Source organism: Pungitius pungitius, chromosome 15 (assembly GCF_949316345.1).
Source record: "Pungitius pungitius chromosome 15, fPunPun2.1, whole genome shotgun sequence".
Taxonomy (NCBI): domain Eukaryota; kingdom Metazoa; phylum Chordata; class Actinopteri; order Perciformes; family Gasterosteidae; genus Pungitius; species Pungitius pungitius.
Window position 1 is genome coordinate 8276776 of NC_084914.1, and position 19316 is coordinate 8296091.

General features: G+C 42.8%; 2 protein-coding genes across 3 annotated transcripts; both read right to left on the reverse strand.

The window, feature by feature from the left end:
- Nucleotides 1-570: 570 nt before the first annotated feature.
- LOC119209321 (phosphatidylinositol 4,5-bisphosphate 3-kinase catalytic subunit alpha isoform) lies at nucleotides 571-12299 on the reverse strand. 2 transcript variants are annotated; one of them, XR_005119540.2, is made up of 22 exons: nucleotides 11875-12299; nucleotides 10619-11033; nucleotides 10261-10470; nucleotides 9878-10128; nucleotides 9303-9548; nucleotides 9017-9102; nucleotides 8810-8915; nucleotides 8090-8242; nucleotides 7649-7783; nucleotides 7214-7338; nucleotides 7039-7120; nucleotides 6717-6881; nucleotides 6510-6613; nucleotides 5876-6047; nucleotides 4967-5073; nucleotides 4544-4665; nucleotides 4086-4164; nucleotides 3723-3893; nucleotides 3427-3544; nucleotides 3191-3342; nucleotides 1101-3053; nucleotides 571-1011 (listed from the first exon to the last, which is right to left on the reverse strand). XR_005119540.2 is itself a non-coding variant. In XM_037458564.2 (21 exons), the coding sequence occupies exons 2-21, from the start codon at nucleotides 10968-10970 to the stop codon at nucleotides 2783-2785; spliced, it is 3207 nt and encodes a 1068-aa protein (XP_037314461.1). In that variant the 5' UTR covers nucleotides 10971-11033; nucleotides 11875-12299; the 3' UTR covers nucleotides 571-2782. The 2 variants fall into 2 exon arrangements, 1 of the variants encoding a protein (XP_037314461.1); XM_037458564.2 differs by having other exon boundaries at nucleotides 571-3053.
- Nucleotides 12300-12946: 647 nt separating this feature from the next.
- kcnmb2a (potassium large conductance calcium-activated channel, subfamily M, beta member 2a) lies at nucleotides 12947-15246 on the reverse strand. The gene is made up of 5 exons (XM_037458565.2): nucleotides 14923-15246; nucleotides 14675-14791; nucleotides 14358-14528; nucleotides 13919-14114; nucleotides 12947-13769 (listed from the first exon to the last, which is right to left on the reverse strand). The coding sequence occupies exons 1-5, from the start codon at nucleotides 15105-15107 to the stop codon at nucleotides 13485-13487; spliced, it is 954 nt and encodes a 317-aa protein (XP_037314462.1). The 5' UTR covers nucleotides 15108-15246; the 3' UTR covers nucleotides 12947-13484.
- Between the last annotated feature and the right edge of the window lie 4070 nt (nucleotides 15247-19316).

Sequence of the window (19316 nt, forward strand, 5' to 3'; positions counted from 1 at the left end):
CTAATTCAGTACGTTTGAAGAAGAAAAGATTTTCCATTGGAAGATTCCCTTGTTGGGCACAAATTGAAGGATATTAGTCTAGTCCCACGTGAATTGCTATCTTTTAATGAAGCACAAAATTGATGCATTAATTACATATATTTTGCTTGCAAAAAAGCAATGTAATAAAAAAAATGTCTGGTTATCTTTTTAGATTGGTAGAATGTTTTTATTCAACAATACAATAAATGAATGCATACAGTTTTTTATCAGACATTGTCATATGGGATAACTAAAACAAGTATTTGAAGAGTTTTGAATGATATATACTCAGATGGATATACAACGTAAATATGGGATCTGCTTCTTTTGAAACATGCAGGTAGCTTCTTCTTCCTCATTGTGCTTACAGACTTCCACTCAGAGCAAGAGATCTCCACTTGGCGTGAAGATCGTACTCTGGCAACAGCATCAGGTCCCTGTCCTTCATTTAACAATCCACCTCTGCTTTGTCATTCATATCATTTCAACAACTACAAGCTGTCTACTGGGTAGGATGGTGCACATAATGCATGATGCCTCTCGCTTGCCTTATTTTTTTTTCTTTTTTTTTGGTTAGCAGTTACATATACGAGTTTGCTTACATTTAAAAATACAAAAATATATTACCTCTGTAGTAATTCAAGAAAGCATTTGCACATATAGTAGCAGTGTCAGTATTGGTTACCTTTGTTATGACTTTGTTGTACCTCACACAAGTACACAGGTAATTTCTCTACACGAAATTCAAGTAAACCACATGGAGGTCAAATAAAAGTAGATAATTCAAGGACCTCATGCATGAAGCAGTGTGAGAGGAAAGGAACAACCATTACAAAAGGGACATCGCGTTATTTTAGAGTTGCTCAATAAAGTTTATGGGGTCTGGTTTTCTCCTTTTGGGTCCGGCCCACTGCTCTGTCGCCTGTACAGAAGCTCGTGCATCTCGCTGGGATCGGTTTCCCTGGCATTTTTTAAGTCCATGGCCATGGACTAAAAACAAGAAAGAAGTGGATTGGCACACAGTGTCCATGAAACCGCCCTGTCGTGTATCATTTGGTAAAGCTGGAACAATGACTGACCTCTTACGTATGTGTCTGAGCAGTGAGCGAACCTGCAGAGATCATTCTTCCACACATAAGGGTGACAATCATAGGAAAGAGGGTAAGAAGACACTTGGAAGGTTGACGGAAATTCACTTCGGTTACTCGTCTTTACCTGGACGTCACGATCTGGGACAATATGGCAAATGTGAGGAGAGAATCGGTCTTAAATTACCTGTCAAATGTGTGTGCGACCGAGAGCAAGACGACGGGAGCAAAACCCCGGCTCAAACATCATACACATGGCTTAGATTGAAGCTCCAAATAGAAACCTGAAAGGAGGACGCAAAAAGGCAGGGTCCAAAGGCTTTTCTCAGAGTTATTTTTGTTGGGAAGAAGCAGAGGATTCTGTTACATTGTAGGATTTCTGGTTTTTTTTGTCCTCTTCTATGTACTGTCTGTACAAAGTGTGAGCAGGTGGATAGAGAGAAGAATCTCTCTCATCTCTCGTCTTACTTTGACATCAACTTGTTTCATTTCTTCCTCCAAGCAGTATTCGTTACATATTAGGTATCACGACTTGCATAGTGTAACAGAACAGCACACAAAGGGAACACCGCACATGCTCCTCCCCTTGCCTTTATCTCTAACAGGTGACCACCCGGGGAGCTTCCTCTGGTCCGTGTGTGTTACGACCGCGTGGGGGATGGACGACGGACACTTGTGCTTCAACATCAGACACAAAATAATACTGATAGACAAAACAAAAATAAATACTGCAGAGATCAGTGCTGAGTGCAGACAAGAGACTTGGAATAGTCGTGACTATTTCTTTATCTTTTTTTTTTACAATAAGAATTCTATAGTGGGGGTTGAACATCTAGTACTTTGGCTCAGTGGAAAATAGACTTAAAAAGGACCATGTGCACTGATCGCTACGTGTCTATGGATATTCTGCTGTAAAAAGTCAGGTATCTAGCGATAGCACTAAAGGACACGTCATCTGTAGGCTACAAATAAGTTGCTATTTTGGTTAGCGTTAAGTGTTAAATGCTATTAAGTGTTTAACGACATGTCCCCTAGAAGTTCTGCAGTTGCCTTTTTCATGGTAGTATGGGGTCATCGTGATTTTGTGGTCACCGGCCGGGCTTCTCATCGCCCCGTTCTCTCCGCCTCGGCTCGCCCGGCTGTGTGCGCCGAAGTCTCCCTCGCCTTTATCATTCTGAAATAGGTAGTGGAAAAGAAGCAGTGTTCCGCTCTAGAAAAACCGTCTGTGCTCATGGTACACCGCTTCATGATGTGGCTTTCTTAATGCTGATGGTTGAAGATGTATTGAAAGGAATAGAAAAACAAAAATAAAAATCTAGTAGTATTGTAGATAGTTTGTTCACACAAAAGAAGGCCAACGTTGTCGAGGTCCATTACACTTGCTTAGTTCCTATGAAGAAGACCGATGAAATATGACGTCGGCTGAAGTTCATAGTGCAGAAACAGGCGCATTTAGGCATTATGTCCCTGAAATAGGCCCTTCTGAGCACCCTTTTTTTGTGGTGCTCTGGCATTTAATGTTTCACAGTCACTCGCTGGCAGAAGGATCACCAGGCCTTAGTGTGTTTGGGGGGGAAAATACCTCGCTCGCTTCTCAATATTATTTTGGGTCTTAGTGTGTCGCTGCTGTTGTTCCAGTCGTTGTTTACTCCTCTTTTGTGTCAGTCGTCATTTCAGTTCATGGCGTGCTGGCGGATTGTGTGGAAGATCCAGTCCATCTTCGTCGTCCAGCCGCCGTGGTGAGCGTCGTTCATCTGCTTCATGAAGTAGTCCAAGGCCTCCTGCTCCGTCTTGTCCAAGGCCAGGGTCTTTCGGATGTAGGCGATGTCATCAAACGACTGCAGCTCGGGCATCCCCGAGCCCAGCATCATGGAGAAGAGGTTGATGAAGAGGTTGGCGTGCTGCCGGATTGCCAGGTAGGCCTTGTAACACATCTCCTGGAACCTGAAAACGGGAAATAAAAAAAACAATATAAAAGAGGAGAGAGTGCGGGATAATCAAATCTGGCACATACGGTATTTCTGATAAGTCAATGATGAATAATCTCTATTCTGATAAAATCAAAATATAGCTGGTGTTACCTTTCAAACTCCCTTGTCTTGGTGCACTCTTGAGTTCCTTTGCTAATAACGATCAAAAAGTCCTGTGTGAGCACAAAGGGGACTCGTTCTCTCTTGTACCCAAACTTCTTCTTTTTGTGGTCGAGGAAATGGCCGAAGTCTATGTGGAACAGCTGTGAAAAGGTAGATATGACTCAATCCCTACTTTGGAAATATGCATCGATACACACAGAAATGATTCATAATGCAATATTTACCTGTCCATCATCTTTGACCATGATGTTGCTGTTGTGTCTGTCCCCTATGCCCAGGATAAATGTGGCTACACAGTAGCCTGCACACGAGCGCGTGAACAGATCAATGGCCTGGTCATACCTAAGAATAAAAGTACTTGAGTCTCAACAGACAATTCAGTAGCTATATGCAACTACTCTACTTTAAAAAAGAGGTGTTTTAGACACGTAATCTTGTAATTAGTCTTTACATTATGACTGATATACTATACCCTACATGATAAGGAAGAGCTGTATAAATCCCAGTGTTTGCCACTCACATCTCTCCCTTGTTCTTATCCTTGAGCCACTGATGCAGTGTGTGGCTGTTGAACTGCAGGGCCCCCTTTATGCCTCCTTTACACTGGATTTGCATGATGGTGTGAGAGTTCCTCACCACCTCAATCAAACCCACACAGTCACCAATTGACAGACAACCATACGGCAGCATCCTGTTGGAGGAAGGACCAGAAACATAAAGAGAGGCACAAATAACTAGGAAAGCAGTGATGGACTTCACATTAACTGACTTGTGCTGGCTTGCTGCTAATCTGCATGTGTGTACGAGTGCAGAACATAAAAGCATCCAGCAGCTGTTAATATGCACCTGCATCCTTCCTGTCGCGGTGAAGTGAGGAGCCTACCTGAGATCAAGGCCTTGGTTCTGCCAGATGTTCTCCATTATTCTAATGATCTGCAGCGTCAGCATATCCTGCCTCAGATCTGCGGAGGCGGAGAGAGCCGAGGAGGCGGATGACAGTAAGGTGAATATTAGCTCCTTTGATCAACTCCACGATGCGTTATGGGGCAGAGCTGACAAAGTCAATTATGACACAGATGGTGCAGCAAAATGCTCAAACAGCTATGCGTTAACAGTGATTCCAACAATGTGGCTTGTCTTTCAGAATTCTATGTAAAGAACAGGGATGGGGTTGGGTTTATGTGCCATGATATGAACCACAGGCCTGGAAAGAATTATGCTCCGTGCTCAGAAAGAGCTTTTTCGTGTCTGTGTGTGTGTGTGCTGATATGCAGTATGGACGGCTGAATAGAGAGAGAGGCAACAATAGAGACCTGCGGGAATAACACAGAAAAAACTCACCATCTCCATTTTTGAAGATGATTTCGTTGTTCTGAAAGAGCAGCTCTGACATCATATCTGGGTTTTCCCAGTTAAGCCAGAGAGGTCGCTTGGCTGATGACATCATCCTGCATTCCTCCAGACTGAAACAGGTAAAAGCATACGTATATGCACCACAATCCTTTCTCAAACCACAATGTACATTATTTCGACATAAGAAACTGGGTTTCCTGTAAAATGAGGCACTGTTTTCAGAGCGTGGAGTTCATTATGTCCCTAAATGTACTTTATACACACACAACCCTGGAATTTTATTACGTAACAACTTTGCTTCTCTATATCCCTTAGAGAGGAAAAGTCCAAAGCAACACCCGCACAGGAAATTTATTTTAAATGCCAGCCGTTTTTCCGAGGAAGGAGTTAGATGAGACGGTGCAGACGTACCGGAGGTTTCCCAGCTGATGGGCTGGATTCAGTGGGGACGTGAAGTTCTGCAGGGCGTCCATGTAATCTGGCCTTCTCATCTGCTCCACCAGAAACTTCATTTGAACCTTAAAAAAGGGAGACAGAAAGCGATGTATGAGTTAATCAAATAGTAGTTTTAGACAGCTGGTGAGTCCTCATCAGCATCATAAATAACCTTCACAATGAGATGAATGGAGCTTCTACCAGCACCTGTGTTATGCTGTGTGGCGGGTTGCCGGTCCTTTCATCATGGATGAATGCTATATTACCAAATTGATCATGTTGCATTAAGATATGAACTCAACTTGCTTGTTAGCCAGCTAACAAATGCATTGCATCTGACACCCATTACCACTATGACTGACACTTGATTTAATGGCCAAAGCCTCCTTCTTGTAAGCAGCACATCAGTATCATAGTCAACATTCTTGAGCTAGAAAGCTAAACGGTTTACTACATCATATTTCTATACATATTCAAATACCTTTCATTTTTTTGTGTCCTATTCAAAATAAGCCACAAGGTTTTTTTTTCAAGTGAAGGCCTTTATTTGAGTCCAATTATAGAAGGTCTTGTGTACCATTTTGTATTGTCATATATATATATATATATATATATATATATATGTTATATGTTAAAGCCTTCTAAGGAAGTGAATATAATTAATATAAATTAAAGAATATTCCACATTCAAAAATGCCTATTATTGAAAAGATCAATCAGTTTTGGTTTTTTTAATGTGGGGTTGCAATGTAGTCAACAGCAAGCAAATAAAAAAGCAACTATCCAAACTATCATTTTAGTGCGGCTTGATTGGTCCAGATGTTGACCAGATTAAACGCAACAATTCAGTGGATCACAATTAACAGATGCCGGCTGTCTCATTACCTTCTGCGCCTCATCTTTTTTCTCCTGTTTGAGGAGGTCAGTGAGATTGATGAGTTTCTCCATGGCCTCCACCTGTCTGCTCAGGTGCTTCAGATACATGCCACAAGCCCGGCAGTACGACTCCAACAGCAGCCCAAACCGCTGGCTCACTGTCTTGTTGTGCATCTCTGACCTAAACAAATGTAGGAGGAACACAAATGAAAATGCAGCCTGTGTGCTGATGTGAGATGTAACAACAGCCTTGATACGAATACACACATGTAAAGAGCATCCCAAAACATCGACCAACATAAGCCGTTTTCACGTAAATTTCTTGAATCAGTTGGGATTAGGAAAAAGACTAATCAAAAGGGAAATGTGGCAGATTTCCAACCGTCTTTGTATCCTTGCAATGTGGGTGGTATGTGAAAACGCTCTGCCTTCCTTTGAGTTACCGGCGCCCCGAGCTGCATGCTCATTTGCCAGCGCGCGTCCGCTAAATGTGTGTCATCCGTGGCTTTGTGTTGTTGGCATTGCAACAACACAAAGCAGCTTGAAAATTGGCAGCGTTTCCCTTAAGCGACATTCAAACATCAGTTTAAACTTTCAAGTCACGGCTACACAAATGAAAGAAGACCGTTTCAAATTAACTCACTTTAAATGCCAGAAGAAAAAATGTCCTATCCTCTGATTGGTTAAGGCCCTTTTCAGCAGGAAACGTGCCAGTGGGTTATCAAGGTACTGCTCATACTTAAGAACCTGGGCACAAAATAACACACATGGAAAATACCATTAAACATGCTTGACATCATTAAAACACTAGTACAGTATAGGAAACTGATGCATCAAATGAACCACACACCTGCACCAGTTGAATGAGGTACTGGGAGAGCTTGTCATCAGTTAAGTATTTCTCAAGGCACTTTACAGCAAACTCTCTGATCATAGGATCAGGAAAGTTGCAATCCAGCAACTCCATGGCTTGCTCTGGTTTGATAGCAGGCCAGTCCTTCAGGAGGCAGTACATCTAAAAACAGAAAGAAAAAAAAACATTACTGACTTTGGATACATATAAACATATGTAAATATCAGTTACAATAGTACAACAACTGAGTAAGGAACACCCGTTACTTAGTAATGCCCTTTAAAATGAAGATGCGTCCGCAGTGGAAACCTGAGCTTACCTGGGCAATCTCATCTCTTGAGTTCCATTTCACAGCCAGGAGGATCTTAGGAAGGATCTCCGGCATGTTGGCGCAGTCTTGTCTGAACGGGTTTGGGGGAGAGAATGAATAAGTACACTGTTTTTTTTACTACTCAGGAACCCCATATAATGGTATGAAAGTGCAGACCCATTACCTGTGTCTCCATAGGAAGTCTTTTTCCTGCTCAGTGATTTCAGAGAGTGGATCTCTGTTGCACACCTGTCGTAGCTGCTCATTGTCAGTGTCAGTCAGGGGGTTGTCACGCGCCAATCTGTTAGTCTAAGACACAGTATCACACAGTCAATGAAAACTGAACAGTTAGCGCTGTTGTGTGTCTCATTAAAGTTAAAAGGGAAGTTGCCGTCTGTGGTGTGAGGGAACAAAAAGGTGGCGGCTGCTCAGACTGACAATGAGCTTCTCATTCAGGCTTGTTATCATTGTTAATCGACCATAGCTACGACAGGTGTTTATATGAATATCAACTTTTACGCCATTATTTGGCTGACTACTTCCCCGCTGTCCTGTGCCTATGAGCTTGCGTTCAGACTGTAAAAATGTACAAAATAAAATAAATTGAACAAAATCTTACCAAACCGGTGTGGCAGTAGTTAAAGCCAAGCTCTCTGGATATATTCCAGTTTGCATGCTCCTCAATGATGGTCATTTCCGGGTACTTGACGGGGCAACTGAAGTGGTCAAACTCCAGCTCCAGACAAGGAGTTTCCTGCAGGTTTAGAAAGTGGTGGAAGGGGAAAGGTATTTGTTCTAATCAAAAAAGGTCCCTGACTCAATGAGTATTTAATTAGGTGGGATAACAAGGTTTAACAAAGAGCTCTGAAAAGATTATCTTCTATGCAATGTTATTCCATCGTCTTTCAGTTTAAATACACTCCACAACTACACTACGTAGCATTATAGCGAAAGTTTTTGTATTGTTGCAAAAACATATTTTCTACCATCATCTACCAGTTCACCATCAAACCGCTCAGCGAGACTCAATGTGGAACCAATGCTGACATTTGCTGCTCACCTTGTTGGGATTAGAGCCTGTGACGCCGATGGGGTTGAGCAGGTCTTCCAGGCCGTGTGGCACAGGCCATAGGTTGAGCGCCATCTTCCCTGCCACCAGTGTGTGGGTGTAGTCAAACAGGTTAATGTTGCCCCAGGCGAGAGGACAGTGCTCCTGTAGGAAAACACCAGAAAGATGATGCATTAAGAAAAAAAAATGGATTTGAGTGGAAAGTGGAATTGAAATAATTTTTCAATGTGACATTCAAATCTATTATCGTGGTTTATCAGACGGGCAATGTTTTTTTTAAACAGCCAATAAATGTATTAAAATTCTGTATTGACTTTGATATGAAATTATTTAATAATTAGAGGATTCACAGGATGGATAAATGTAATCCAAAGTGTTTCAACCCATTAATATCAACCTTAACTCTCCCACTGCTCTGGCAAAGATAAAGAGTTATTGTTCTAGAAAACTCCAAAGACAAAAAAGGATTCCATAACTTTTTGTACTTTTAGACAGTTTTACCCACAGCAAAAAGAGCTGAAACAATCGAGAGCAACCACATGGAGCTCTTGGGTGACAAGCTTCACAACGTGACCTTCTCCTATATACCTGCCCTGCAGTGGTCATAAGCTATTGGTCATTATTTCTTTAAATAGCTGCTGTAGGAGTGTTTGCTGGTAACCACGATGTTGTCAATTCTACCAAAGCATTATAGATTTGAATGTAGCCAACCTCTTTAGCTCCCTTCCTTCCCTTCACCGAGCAGATGGAGAGGCAGAGTCGTGCAGCACGGGGGATGTCTGGAATGTACATGTCGTAGTTCAGCCACTCGTTCCACCTAGAACAAACGGGGACGGTAGCGTCAACGTAATCAAATCTCATACCGGCCACGCGGCTAAATGTTTCCATTATGGAGTGCCAGTCTGCACTGTGTACTACCTGGGGTTTGAGCACGGCACGCGCTGGGTGTTGACGTTGTCACACAACTGCTCTCCGCCGTGGTATATCCCGGTCCTGACGTAGATCTAGGGCAGCCACAACAAAAGGTTTACACACTGATCCGGGGGAGATATCGTTCACTGGCCGCCTGACTGCGTGAACACATCTTTCACGAGGTGCAGATAAGAGACAACCACCAGAATGTATTTTTTTGTCAAAACAAAACAAAGCAAAGGAGCTGTAAATAAAACAAGGTGAAGCAGCCACAGCACCACAACCAGCGTACCTTGTCAATGTCTCGGATGTTGACATTGACGTAAGTGGCACAGAGTATCCGGATCCTCAGCGTTCCATTGATAGTCCAGAGGGACTTGGTGGCTGTTTCCCCATTCATGTAGGGAGTCGCTGTGGATATTCTCCTCGCATATGACGGCATGGTGAAGTTGTCTATGGGCAGCTGGGAGTACAGGCTGTCTTTTGCCATTAGCATCAAGTTGGGCATCCGTCCCAACATGATACAGCTGCGGACGTACTGTCAAGGACACAGAAAGTGACATTTTGAAGCAGCCATGATTGTGACATTTTGGTCCTATTCATGCCGGTTGACATTTTGACTTTCATACAATTTCTAGGTTTATCGGCATGCAAATTGTTGGATGTTACACATACAACTGAGCAGTAACACAGACATTCCGTTTTTTGTACTCCTATACCACGAGGTGTATAGTCTCTATCCTTAAAACAGCACATTCCCTCTTTCATTTAATCGCATAGATGTCAAGAGCATTTGAGTTGATTATATATGAAATGGATCTCTCCCCCACTAAGTACAATGTTATTTGTAAGATTAAATTAGATTACCTTGTACTGACTCAGAGGGTATTTCTCCAGTAAGTATTCGTCACAGCCACAGACTTTGAGGATGTACTTTCCCTGATACTCCTGTACACACATTTTTAACTGCTCCTGGGAGAGCAGCATGCTACGTGTCTTCTTGCGGATGGCTTCGGCAATCACCTGCTCCGGTACATAGTCATGGTTGATCTTGAGGGTATACTTCTGCTTGTCATTGCTGGGTGACACAATAACCCATATGACCACGATGATTTGACCTGAGGGAAAGAGTACAAACGATCAAATTCAAATATTTTCCCATCATTTCTCTAGGTGCTTTGAAGGAGTAAACCATACAACTGTAAATGTTTGCAATACCACACATTTAGAACCCAATAAAAAGGTCCCACCTTTATCTAGCTTGTTATAGATGTGCCTGGGAAGTTCTGCAGACGATTCTACATTGGGAGGATACACGTACAAAGCTCTGCTGTGGGGTCCATTACTGTCTCTGAGGTCCACAGCCTCTTTGCAAACATTTAAAATGTTCCGTCTGAAGTCCTGCACTTCAGAGTCTTTGACCAAATCAAACTCACAAATAGGCATTCCAATGGCAAAACCTGAAAGGAAGAACAAGCGCTTGATAAACACATTTGTCTTTGTTTACAGTGCAACAATACTATGTTAATTTCCCTGACTATGGGTAATTACAATCCCACAGTCTATGTACAGCTGTTATGTAAACTTTGAATAATTCTTGAACCATACCTATCTCTCTGTTGAGAATTTTCTCTTCTCTGTTGCCTACCGGCTCGATGACTTTGAGGAAGGCCTGGAAGAGCCTAAGATCGCACAACCTCCTGGTCTCATCGTAGAACTCCTCCCGTTCCGCCTCCTGGGTGACACTGACAAAGATGTAGGAGCTCTCCTCCTGCAGCAGATGGTAAAGAGGGTACTTCCTGGCCTCTTTAAAAAGATCATGCTTGACTGTAATGAGCGTGGCCTCCCGGAGGCACTCCAACGTGAGAATCATGCCATTTGGCAGAAGGCAGTCCACCAGGATGCTGGGGGGCATCAAGTGCATCCCCCATAGTTCTCCCGACGAAGGCCTTGGAGGCATGGTCGTGCCAGGGAATCTGCTATTTCAGAGTCGGCTAATTATCACATGTGCAATGTCAACCAGCTGTGAGAAAGAAGAAAGCAGAATTAACTGATAATCACTGATCTGTGCACAATAATGCAAAAGGCTTGTGGTAAACATTTGACCTAAGCTATGCTAGAGTTGCATAGTGACAGGCTATAATGATGCTAAATATACACTCCCGGGGGGTACCCAGAGCTGGGTGCCCAAAACTGATGTGAAATTCAGTAACAGCATAACAGGGAATGCCTGAAGCAACACCCCATATTTTACTGATGCGTGTTTGTGAGCCTGGAGGGACACATCGAATTGTCACAATTAAACTTAGCGGTCATCCAAGATGTCACCGCACACGTTTGTCAATCATTACCGCGTTAGCTTTTACCCAACGAGAACAAAATATGTCATCACAGCGGACCGCAAACTACACGAAAAGAACTTTCGCTTAGCGAGTTGGTGTTTAAAATAACTCAAGGCTAACTCGGGGAGGGCAGCAATGAACTGATACAAAAAAAATGTCCAGTGGTGTGTAAAATGAAAGCGCCTCAAAAGCATGTAAACAAACATGTTTGCTAGCGAGCGTTGAAATAGACGCTAACAGCGGCTAACGCTGCCAAGTTACAGCTTTTCCGCCCGTTAGTTGGTGTTGTACTGCTGCTGCTGCCCGGTGGATCAACGTTAACGTTGGGTTTCATTTCTTAGCTAGCTAGGGAATCAAGCTAGCCAAGTTATCTAAGGAGACCGATGCCATCTAACGCTACAGTACGAGTACACGAGACATACGCTACTGTTACCCTGTCGTTCCCACAATGTAACCACGTTAACGTGGAATAACAGCTAGAAGTCAACACACAACACACGACACAAACAAATACCGAGCTACCTGTGTCAGATAGCTAACGCCAACCGGTTAGCCGCGAAGCTAATCCGCCAGGACACCCAGTGGCAGCCGCTAGCCCAGTAGATCCCATTCGTGTCCGCTCGGGAAGTCGCAAGCAGCGGCGCTGTCTCTAACGACGGTCCATCCGAACAATGACACCGAGGGGTCGGGACGGACCCGGTGTTTTAGGAGAAAAGACGCCCCTGGCTCCCCGTTGATCTTGTCAATGTGCTATAGTGGAATAAGTCTATAATACGTCATGATGTTCTTCATCGTGCCGTCCCGAAAATAACCTGAACGGTTTGGTAGCGAGCTAGCCGCGCATAGCTAACGTTAGCCCGTCGGAAGGCTGCTAGCACGCTCATCGTCGTGGACCCCCCCACTCCGAGTGCGCGTGTGAGCTGCTGGAGAAAGCGGGCTGTCATGAGACGAGTGCGGGGAGTGGACACCACGGTTTTTCTTATGGAATATTCAACTGCAGCTTAACAAACGCCCGGTAAATAGCACACGAGAAAAGCTCAGGATTAAAATGTTTGATGAGGAAAAGTTTCACTAGTAGATTTACAATTTGTCATTGCTTAATTAAATTTAGGACAGTATGTCTGCTTTCTGTTAACTATATAACACAATACCTATTGGTGTAATCTTCATTATTTTCAAATAAAGTCATATATTCAAGGGTAGGAATAATCTCCAAAGACCATGGCTATCGCCAACCATTCAAACTAAAGTACAAAGATTTTGCAAGTGTGGCAGAAGTACATCCTTTCTGTGTGGTTTCTAACACACAAACATCCTGGGGAAATGACCTTTTATTTCTACTGCAGGAAAAAAAGTGTGTGCCCATAGCTTAGTAGGGGCCCTGCAAAGTTTCTATCTATTTACCTTTATGCAATAAACTGTAGATGGATGTCATTTTTGTGTTCAAGAGTGAACTTGTGACCCTGGAATCTGAGATCAGAATTTATTTCTTGAACATAAGCTATTTTTGTTAAACCAATGCACGTTTACATTGTGTAATAATGTCTCAATCACTTTGATTTTTAAAGTGTTTTACATTTTTAAATAAGCTAAATATACAGAACAATTTTCAAAAAGTCACGGCAAACAGAAAAAACATTTCATAAGATCAACACATATGATCTGGTTGCAGAGATAACAAATAAGAACATATCATTGTGCTGTAAACACATGATCATCTAAATATAGAAACGTTTGAGATAGTCCTCTACATTAACAATGCGTATGGACATTGTTTTGTCAATTTAAGTTGGTATTGTCAATATCAAACCACATGCTCATGATTTACCATATTCGAGATAGAAAACAAACTTTTGTAAACACATTCCCTTAAAGCATTTTACAATGCGTTGACACCAGTCATAGACTTGCCTGTTTGTTGCATTTCTAAAAGTTTCCCCTTGGAACGTTCAGTTCAATTTGATAAACAGACACCTCCTGGATGTGGAGAGAAAGTCAGCTATTCCTGATGCCTCATATGAAGAGGAATGCTTACAAAAGTTCACAGAAAGGTTGTTTCGTAGAAACCATTCCTTTCATGTCATACGTCCATCACCAAACCAGCGAATGCTTTGAGAGTGACTGCACGTGTTTCACCTCTTGATCTTCCCTATCTCTTCGCACAGTCTGGAGAGGTACTGCGTGAGCTTGACCATCACGATAACGAGGGCCCCTCCTGTGAGCATGCAGGAGGGCCAGAGCAGCGAGTGGAAGACAACGCGATGGTCGTACAGCCTCGTCAGGAGAACGGCCTCCTGCTGCTCACTGGGGTCATAGTAACAGGGGACCTGCTGGTTCACCTTCAGATGCTCGGAGATGTTCATGACTATGACATGCATGGCCACCCTGTCCTTCTGGCACCTGGGCACGTAGACGCACTGCAAGGACAGGATTGAGGGGACACCAAGGTCGGGCGTTAGTCACGTTTTTTTTTTGTTTCAGCGAGGGCTGCGTAGCTTCTTTTAATCGTGGTCGGAGTAAGTCTGCGGCATTTTTCAGCATTTCCTTCAGTGCCGTCTGTACTCACTTCAGAGCTTGTGTCCTGGGACTCCTCATTGTGAGATAAACGGCGGACACGGCCCGTGTTATTGACGCTCACGTAGACCTGCAGACAGGGGTACTTGGAGGCTCTCCAGCATTCGGACCCACAGTTGTAGGAACAGTTCATGTCTGCTGTGACCGTGGAGTTGAGAACAACGCACACACCTTCCTCTGTCCACACACTGGGTTGACATTTAAATGAAAATCCAATTTTAATGCAGCAGAAAACATTTTGGGAATCGGATGATATGTAAATTGGCATGAGCTATGAATTGTTCCTTAAAATCGAGTTTCCTTTTTTTGCAATTTTCAGGTTGAGAGAGCACTGAAAGCAGTTTGTCAACAAGGACACCTGATGAATAAAACATGTTTCATCCAGAAACGTCAGTTAACTCCTTAACTGACGTTAAACAACACGCCCGTACCTTTCTGCATAAGAGCGTAATATTGTGATCCCCAGGACAGAGTACATCATGACTGAAGAGAGGATCATCCCCAGTCCCAGAAAAATGGCACGATCTTCGCCTGGCTTTAGAGCAGTCACTGTCTTCTTCTTGTCCAACAAATCTACGTCACGAAATTTCTGATAAATTGACCTATTGATGGATAGGATGAAGAGACCATATTTTTTTATTCAATACAATGCAAATATCATGAGTTTTCAGGCGTTTTTCGCTTGGCCACAAAGGCCTTGTTTTTCTTCTCTGAAATGTCGAAGCTTGAATCGGTATGATGCGGTTACCTCCTTTCATTTCCTTGACCTGTTGTATTTCTGTTCCGCGCCACGAAAAACATCTTTCCTGATGATCCACGTCCTCCTTTGCTTGCTGAAGAGGAACGGAAGGACTGCTGAAAGGACCTGTGAATCAGGGCCAGTTTGTTACCATTAGCGTCCGACACAAACTCTCACCACGAGGATGATAAACACATCAGGAGTCTCAAGTGCCCAGTTACAAACCAACTGGGTCAGACAAAAAAAACATACGGTACCTTTGGTGCATTGTTGCGGTCAAACCCACTACTTTTGCAAATATATGTCCAGTTTTGTACAATAGAACTATCAAGCATATGCCTCTCCTGGTAACCCTGCAAAGAGCAGTTTCAGCTTTTCTGAGTAGCATGCAGTGTTGGGACAGGAAGCACCTCTGATACACTGGTCTCCACCGGGTAAACATCTCTTTCTGGAGCACAAAGGAGCACTACAGAGGGAAAACAAGATGACGGATAGCCACAGATGAAAGGTGTTCATTTCTAATGAGGTGCTCATGAAAAAAACCTACGTGATGTATCCTGCACACTTCTTCTGTCAACACAAAGTCATTGGGTCCTCTCATGGGACAACAAGAACACCTTGCCTGCCTCCACTCAGGCCTCTAACATGTGAGTACAATAAGAATGTTGTTTTCATTTAATTGTCGATAACAACCTTGTCAGAGCGTAAGCAGCAGAGTAGTTAGAAAACAAGCGAAGAAATTCCTAATAGATGAGTAATTTCCTCATTGTATTGCCTTTGCAGCTGCTTAGGGGAAATGTTGCTGAGAGACAACTCCCGCGTGACGAACCACGCCGTGCACAGCCACTGGAGTCCCTGAAGTTCCACACTGTATTGGTTACAGCTCAACATGGACACACACCCTTTCGGAAAGATCGGCGTACCAATTTTTAGAAGGACTTTGAAAGCAGTGAATTTGTAGCCGTGCCTCATGTCAGCGGGTTTAACAGTGGCAGTTGATTGTTTATTCCCTATTAGTTATTAATCAAACAATGTCCTTCCTGGTATGTGGGACAGTCAGGCTCATAACTTGTCTTTCAAGCTAGATGGAAATCAGGTAGACATTTTCAAAACTACTTATTTTCTGCAGTTTTTATATTCAATCTTTTTTTTTCTCAGTGGTAGAAATTATATTTAACTTAGGCGATACTTATGAAGTTTTTAAGAAATCATTGAAGTGGCTAAAACGTAACGGAATCTGAGATATTATCAATATTCATGGAGTGGAGGATGTCACCAAGTTCAGAAATTACAATATTTTAAATGCATTTTCATTTTTCTTCCTATCATGTTTTTTTTAAATAGCTACTGCGTCTGCAGTGTCACCACATGAAGCACTGGAGGCAGTCTGTTGTTTCCGGATAAATGCACTAGTGTGAAACTGCTTTCCCCAGCAGGAACTTATTGTTCACATTTTCTGATTATCAGCCTAATGGACTACATATCCAGCGCCAGAGGGAAATGGGCTCAGTCAACCTCACTGTATAATCTTTATGGATGTGTCCTTGGTTCATGATTCTTCCAGCGGGCCTCCCTTCCATGTGTTGACGGATAAACCTGACTGAATGAGCGATAGACCACATGACAACAGAGCAGGTGTTATCTTACACATAGACGTATCACTGTATGGGTCCGAGGGCCTGTGAGCACACAATGTATTTTTTATCCCCGGTGTAAACTACTAAAGTTCAGCAGTAGACTTTAAACCAACAGCTGCATTGAAGAATTCTGCTTCACCTGTTAAAGACAGATATGTATAAAGGTCACACTAAAAAAAAACAACGCTCACACACAAAAGACGAAAAAACGACTATGAATGAAATGGTCATATTGTGTCTCTTTCAGTCAGAGAAAATCAAATGGTACATTATACGTGAAATAAAGGTGAGTTGATGATTTAGAGACTTAGCCTGTGTAAATAAGTCGGTACAGAAGGTGTTTACTTTCACCTTGCGTGTTGAACAGCGCTGTGGAATTCAAAGCCTGACCCGCTGTCAACACGCCCTTTGACGAAGAATGTCTCAGGAGGTATTTTCTGCCTTGTCCCTCCAGTGATTATTGCTGTCATGTCAGTCATCCTATAGTGAGTGGTTACTTCAAAAGAAGCCTGATCCTACACTGCACAGCACCCCACCGAGGCAAAGCGGAGCAATAGACACTTAACCGAGGTGCAAGGCTTTCTAAATGACATGTCTCAAGTATATTGAACATGCAGTTTATATCATTGTGCACAATGTATGAAAACCAGTCATCAGTTCAGTATTGAGTTATGAGTATTTTGCAGCCGTTGTTGCAAAAAAACAGCGCTCTTCTACCAATATTATGCAGTTAAGAATTATCAAGGCACAAAAAAATAGATTGTATGCAGTGAAATATTTTCCTAATGAATCCATTCGATGCCCAGTTGCAGGTTCACCTCTGTTGTGATCAATTTCCAGCAGACCATCTCAATTGGTATTTACAAAGTCTGTAATCATCTCCTGTCTTTGCACCTTCAGAGTACAGCGGGTCCCAGCGTTTGAGTGTGATCCGTGTAAGCTGGCATGAAATAGTGGTGATAATACTTACAATCAGTGGGATCTTACCTCTTCAATCCGTGTTGTTATGCTAATCCAGACCGTAGGCTACAACTGTCAGCTGTGGCTCTCCAACATGGTCCTTCCCAGGGACAGCAACTGGCTACCTCTTATTTAAAGTCCGTCCCTAAGTGAATAGAATGCCTGCCATACCTGTGTAAGTAACATGAGGTCCCTGTACAATGTTGTCATGCTTAAAATTAGCTGGTCCGGAACAACGAATCTTCCCTGTACCTCTAAATAACTGTCTGTGGTTGGCTGGGCTGTGTGTCCGTTGCAGTGTACGTTGCAGCACATCCTTACAGGAGTTCAAGAGCTGTGATTTCAAACACCTCTGCCTTTCCATATGAAATAATGCACAGGCTGCAGGAACAACTTGGAGGCCACAGCTTCAGTCTCTGATTGGAAAACGTTGCTCTGTGACTTGCCACAAGAGGTCTCTGTAACCTCGGCAGCTGAACAAAGCAACAGATCTCATTGAATGATTAGGAATTTTTGGGAGTGACGCTTTCATGTTGGTAATGCGACAACTGTAAAAGTGTGGAAAAATATAAATAAGTTTTGAAAAGTGCCTTGCTAAAGACCGATTAGGTGGTCAGTTGCTAAAGGTGTAATTTAACCTCTATTCCTCAGTAAATGTTTCCAGGTAAATGAATCAGACCTATTTTTCTATGATTCAGAGAAAATGAACACTAATCATTTCCAGGAGCCTCCTCAATGGACTAAATGCTCAAAAGCCCTGGGATGGCGGCTTCTTTTATTTAGTTTCATACATTAGAAAATTAGCTTTGCATGCTGGACCTGAAAAAAACAACTATTGTTTTCTTATGAGATGTGTTATGTGGGCTGTGATTTCCTGAGCAGCTGGAGGATTTTCTCTCGCAGACCACAGTGTGGATGAGCCATCTTGGCAGCCGCAGCATCGGGTCAGCTCCTGAGAAGTGTGTACTGCTTTCCTCTTTGGATCCACCGCTTCCTCCGAGCCACATCCAGCCTGAGAGTACGATGTAGCACAAACATATCACTCCAAAGCTTCCCTGCTTTTACCATTTAATTATACCCAGGGCTTAAATTTAGCCTGAAAAACTCAATTTTTTATACAGTAAGCCAGAAAGCATATGCAAAAGTATTGTAGGACAACAAAAAAGACTCAAGGGCAGATGGAAAGCCATATTTATTTGAAGTTTGGCCTAAACATAGCTACAAAGAGGCGCAGACTGTTTTTGAGTACCACATTTGGAGGTGAAACAGGGGGGATGAAAGGCAATTCTACTGCTTTGTTTTATCGGGCTCTATAAATAGACCTTGCTGAGGAAGCAGTGAAGCTGAGCTCCAGTCTCCTCTCTTGCTCCCATTTCCTCTTTTCCTATCCGTTACTCGCCTGCAGACATTAGCAGTATGTAACGTTAATGATGCGATGGGCTCAGCTGTTAGGTCAAGTCCTACATTGGATTTGCTGTTATTTAACATATGGCATGTAGCTTGGACCTAAGGCAGTATTTGGTGTTCATTGTGTTTGTGTTGTATAGGGTCATGCATCCCTCTGCTGAAAGAAGTAACACAGTTTTAGGTTGGAACTCTTTGTGATGGTTGCTTTTATTTTTAGAAAGAAAACAGCTTTCCTATACTGCAAATGTTAGCAACAGGGGATCAAACATAGGTACTCCTTTTTTAGGGGTGGTATCTAGTTATTATTCACAGCGTTATGTATTTTATTTTTTTAAGACATGACAATCTAAGACTATGAATTGTTATCTTCAGTGAAACCAATAATCTCCTGCTTGTTTTACCTCCTCTTTAAACACAAAAAGAAAAAGACAAACCCTGCTGTTGCTGAGGCAGGTGATAAAGCTTGCTGCCACTCGTGTAGCAGTATCCAAGCAATTACACAATACCAACAGGTCTGGTACATATTTATCAGTCTTGCCGCTGTTATCGCATCCCTAGCAACCTTGTGTTATTGTCCTGTGGATTAGTTCCTCGCCCCCACACAGATGCCATACTGCTGTATTCCTTCCTGCCTCACATTTATAGAG

Coding starts and splice junctions, on each gene's coding strand:
- LOC119209321 (XM_037458564.2), bottom strand. CDS start 10,970: ATGCCTCCAAGGCCTTCGTCGGGAGAACTATGGGGGATGCACTTGATG. Junction 6,882..7,038: donor CAAGAGATGAGATTGCCCAG/GTAAGCTCAGGT, acceptor TTCTGTTTTTAG/ATGTACTGCCTCCTGAAGGA. Junction 6,048..6,509: donor TTTTTCTTCTGGCATTTAAA/GTGAGTTAATTT, acceptor ACATTTGTTTAG/GTCAGAGATGCACAACAAGA.
- kcnmb2a (XM_037458565.2), bottom strand. CDS start 15,107: ATGTTTACCCGGTGGAGACCAGTGTATCAGAGGTGCTTCCTGTCCCAA. Junction 14,792..14,922: donor ACCGCAACAATGCACCAAAG/GTACCGTATGTT, acceptor CCTGATTCACAG/GTCCTTTCAGCAGTCCTTCC. Junction 14,529..14,674: donor GGTCAAGGAAATGAAAGGAG/GTAACCGCATCA, acceptor ATCCATCAATAG/GTCAATTTATCAGAAATTTC.